This window comes from Dipodomys ordii, unplaced genomic scaffold (genome assembly GCF_000151885.1).
Source record: "Dipodomys ordii isolate 6190 unplaced genomic scaffold, Dord_2.0 Scaffold7, whole genome shotgun sequence".
Lineage (NCBI taxonomy): Eukaryota > Metazoa > Chordata > Mammalia > Rodentia > Heteromyidae > Dipodomys > Dipodomys ordii.
In genome coordinates this window covers 23616955-23621646 of record NW_012267223.1, presented here as the reverse complement: position 1 = coordinate 23621646, position 4692 = coordinate 23616955, and the positions used below count along the sequence as shown (strand labels likewise).

The 4692-nt window shown below is 46.4% G+C and overlaps 1 protein-coding gene across 1 annotated transcript in view; it reads right to left on the bottom strand.

The window, feature by feature from the left end:
• Vps25 (vacuolar protein sorting 25 homolog (S. cerevisiae)) overlaps positions 1 to 1874 on the bottom strand; it is a 6050-nt gene extending 4176 nt beyond the window's left edge. Inside the window, exons 1-2 of the mRNA XM_013008800.1 lie at positions 1777 to 1874; positions 1422 to 1567 (exon numbers count right to left, since the gene is read on the bottom strand). Of these exons, the coding sequence (XP_012864254.1) occupies positions 1422 to 1567; positions 1777 to 1829 (199 nt within the window). The 5' untranslated portion in view covers positions 1830 to 1874. The remainder of the gene's footprint in view (positions 1 to 1421; positions 1568 to 1776) is intronic.
• Positions 1875 to 4692: the final 2818 nt, after the last annotated feature.

The following is a 4692-nucleotide window of genomic DNA, read 5'->3' as shown; positions in this document are numbered from 1 at the left end:
AAAAAAAAAAGACTTATCTCCAATAAACCACCAGAAAACCGGAAGTGGCTCTGTGGCTCAAGTGGTAGAGTGCTCACCTTGAGCTAAAGAGCACAGGGCCATTGCCCAGGCACAAGTTCAAGCCCCACAACTGACAAGGGGAAAAAAAAAGATGGAAATTAAAATTTTCCGTTGTGGGGAGAAAGATTTTTTTTTAATGCTTAGACATTTTTATTAAAATACAAAAGGATGAAGCTAAGTAGAAAAACATAGTAAATATTTATAAAAACATTGATAATATCACTCAAGAAACACATATAAAAAGATTTTTTTTTGTCAGTCATGGAGCTTGAACTCTGGGCCTGGGCGCTGTCCCTGAGCTCTTCAGCTCAAGGCCAGCTACCACTTGAGCCACAGTACCACTGCCAGTCTGGTAGTTAATTGGAGATAAGAGTCTCCCGGACTTTTTTGCCCAGGCTGGCTTTGAACTTTGATCCTTAGATCTCAGCCTCCTGAATAGCTAGGATTACAGGTGTAAGCCTGGCTCAGGAGAAAGATTTTTTAAAAAGACTTCACTGGGCACCAGTGGCTCACACTTATAATCCTACCTATTCAGGATGCTTAGATCTGAGGATCATGATTCAAAGGCAGCCTGGACAGGGACGTCTATGACTCTTATCTCCAATTAACCAGCAAAAAGCTGGAAGTGGAGCGGTAGCTCAAGTGGTAGAGCACCAGCCTTGAGTGAGCACCCAGGCCCTGAGTTCAAGCCCCAATACCAGAACACAAGGAAAAAAAAAGATTTCAATTAGAAGATGTGGCACATAAATGTAAACTTATAATCTCAGCTACAATGCAAGTAGAATTTCAAGTTCTAGGCCAGCTGGGTTAAAGTTAGCAAGATCCTATCTCCAAAACAAGGGCAGGGGACATGGCAAGTGTGAGAGAGTAGGCTAGGTTTTTTTTTTTTCCTTATTGGGAAAAAAAAAAAAAACTTTGAAAAATGAAAGGTATTACTATTCCCCTCATCCTGTCCTCTCACTGTCCTTCAGCCTTTCTCCACAGATATTTTAGGGATGAATCAGACAACAAAAACAAATGATCCTTACTTCCTGGATGAAGTGAGATGGGTGGGGAAAATTATTAAAGGTAGTACCAAGTCTGACTTTCACACAGGAAGGTCAGGAAATACAAATAGCCTAAAAAAAGGCCCGGGCTGGAAAGCCTGGAACTTGGGTTTCAGGGCAGACGTTCTAAAAGCCAAACACATCAATGACTCGGGACAAGAGGTTTTGGTACTGCACGCTGCATGTCCGCTACACATACTGGCTCTTTCTCCTTGGGTAGAAATCTGTCTGTTACTATGGGGAGAAGGAGCGAAGGGGTGAAGTCTGAGCGCGTGGGAAAGTGCGTGGGCTGTGGAAGAGCCGGAGGGAGGATACGCTGTAGCTTGACGTTGTTGAAGAGTGGGCTCTCCTGCGCTTCCATCACCGTCATGCTGGACTGTTTGTGCAGGCGGCAGAAGGACAGGACCAGCGAGCACCAGGCGGCCAGCTGCTTCTGCCGAGTGTCCACGTTCGGCTGTAACCTGCCAGGTGAAGGGGAGCCGGGCGCAGAATTAGATGGCGTGAAGAGACGAGAGGGAGCACTTGCCCAGGGACGCGTCTGGGGGAGAACCCGAGAGACTGAGGATGGTGGCGGGCGGGTCCTTTCTCCCCCTCCCCAAATAAAGCCTCAAAGCTGAGCCCAGGGGAGAGGAGGGAGGCACAGCGGGGCTTCTCGGGGTCTGAGCCTCACGTAAAGAAGGGCGGGAAGCGATACTGCCACGGCCACTCGAAACTCATCGCCATCGTAGTAGCCCAGGAAACCCGGAACCTCCCGACAAGGGACTTCCTGTCTCCACTTCAATACTTCCGGAAAGAAAGCACGGCAGAAAGGTTCCGGAGCCCCTGTCTCAGGAATGGCACACGGTCCTTCTGGGGAGTTGTCATTGTCCTCAACGACCCTACAATGATCCTAAAAAAAATTCTCTACTCTGTGGAGTAGAAAAGGCCTGGGGCAGGAAAGTCTTCTGACTCAGACTCAGAAGAGGGAACCGTGGAATGCAAGTAGAACCCAGGTTTCCAGACACCAGGATACGGTTGTTTCCACTGACCTAGGATTTAATTAATTTTAACTATTATCCCCCAGCCCCTGGCAGTACTGAGGACTAAACTCAAGACAGGTGCGGTACCACTGGAGCCATGCCTCCAACCTCTTTTTTGCATTGGTTATGTTCAATAAAGGGTCTCCCTTTAGGCTCAGGCAAGCCTGTGCTGCCATTCTCCTCTTGGTGCTTCCTCTTCAGGGTCTCTGGAGATGATAATAAGCCACTGCATCCAAACATTGTGCTTCTCCTGTAGTGGGGATAACAGGCAAGCACAACCGAGTCCAGCCAGTGAGATGAAATCTCTTGGCCTAGAACTAGTTTCCCCATCTCCTATGCATTACAGGCTTGAGCCACCACACTAACTGAAACTTTTCATTTAAACTCTCAGGAGCCCGTAATCTCCTCCATTCCTATGTCCTTTGACTCTACCATTTCTTAGTCTTCTGCAGCACCCATGGGAGCATATTTTGTAGCTTGTATCACTTAGCAATGGCTCTTTCCCTCCAAAGATCTGGAGCTACCATCTATCTCCAAGAACTCCTCGAGGTCTCACCTGACTTCTTATCCAGCCCAGACTACTCAATTCTACCTTCTTGCTTGCCTACCAGCTGGCTAGTTGCCATAGCTCTTGGCTATGGAGAAATCCTGGGACAAGGGGTAGGAGTAGGGGGGCAGGATCAGGATCAATAGATGTTTACTGAGCCCTAGACTCCCTTTCTAATCTCACTACTAGTCTCTGGGCAACACCATGACTGTTTGTTTTCATTGATTCTTACAACCCTCAATTTAACTATTCAGATTTTTTCCATGTTCATCAAGCCATTCCGCTTGTCCCCACCTCTCTGCTTCCTACTAAGTGACTTTTACTCCTGTTTTATGAGAGAAAAACCAGGCATTCAATGTCCTCATCTTTCACCATATTTATTGTAGCCCTCAAAAATTACTCTCCACTTTTATTCCTTCTTTCATTTTGCTTCAACAGAAGAAATGTCTCTTCATAAGGCATATCTTTGGTGTATCTTCTTTTTTTGGGGGGGAAGGTCCAGTTGTAGGGCCTGAGCTCTGGGCCTAGGCGCTGTCCCTCAGCTCTTCAGCTACCACTTGAGCCATAGCACCACTTCCGGCTTTTTTTTTTCTGATTATGTGTTGCTGAGGAATCGAACCCAGGGCCTCATGCATGCAAGGCAAGCGCTCTACCACTGAGCCACCTTCCCAGCCCCTGGTGCATCTTGTTTCTCCTTTCCAACTTTTTCTAGGACCTCTGTATCATCTTAGCTCTTTCCCTTTCTCCTGGTTTCTCTTTCTCAGGCTACAACCATGGGAATATCTCTATTCAAAAATATATATGGGGGGAGAGTTGGGTGGAGGGACCAGAGGAGGATAGGAAGGGATAGGAAGGGGATAGGGATAGGGAAGGGATAGGAAGGGGAAACAAAGGAGGAGGCTACAATGCTTGATAAGAAATGTACTCATTATCTTGCCCATGTAATTGTAAACCCTCTGTACAGTATTTTCACAATTAAATATATATATATATCAGCTGGGTGCCAGTGGCTCACCCTATAATCCTAGCCAATCAGGAGACTGAGATCTGAGGATCCCAGGTCAAAGCCAGCCAGGCCAAACATATCCTAGAGACTTCTTATCTTCAATTAATCAGCAAAAAAGCTGGAAGTAGAGGTGTGGCACAAGTGGTAGAGCACCAGCCTTGAGTGAATAAGCTAAAGGACAGCACACAGGCCCTGAGTTCAAGTCCCAGTTCCAACCAGCACACACATACACACACAGGCACACATACCACTATACACACACATATATGTCCACACACTATATATGAATACACACACGTGCACACATACCTATGAATCCCCAACCTTCCACCTCTTTTTCCTATCCTTTAACCTTTTCCTCCCTCCTTCATGGTGCAGTTTTTGGCACAATATAACTAAAAACATTTGCTGAATGAATGAACATTGACAATGGTTATTCAGATATCACCATTACCTTTGTTCCTATGACATAATTTTATCCTTTCTGCTACTATTTCTCTGATCTTTCCCTCTGTTTTCATTTGCCCTTCTCATTCTTTTTGTTTGTTTGTTTCTTGAGACAGGGTCTCATTATGAAGCCCAGGCTGGTCTCAACCTTATGACCCTCCTGAATGCTGGGATTCTAGGCATGAGACACCACACCAGCTTTCCCTTCATTCTCTGTTGTTGTTGTTTTTGGTCACGGAGCTTGAACTTTGGGCTTGGGTACTGTCCCTCAGCTCTTCAGCTCAAGGCGAGCGCTTACCACTGGAGCTACAGTGCCACTTCCAGTTTTCTGGTGGTTTATTGGAAATAGAAGTCTCACAGTCTTTCCTGCCCAGGCTGGCTTTGAACTTTGATCCTCAGATCTCAGCCTCCTAACTAGCTAGAATCCATGAGCTATCAGTGCTCGGCCATTTTTTTTTTTTTTTTTTTTGGTCGGTCGTGAGACCTAAACTCTGGGCCTGGCCACTGTCTCTGAGCTCTTCAGCTCAAGGCTAGTGCTCTACCACTTGAGCCTCAGTGCCACTTCCA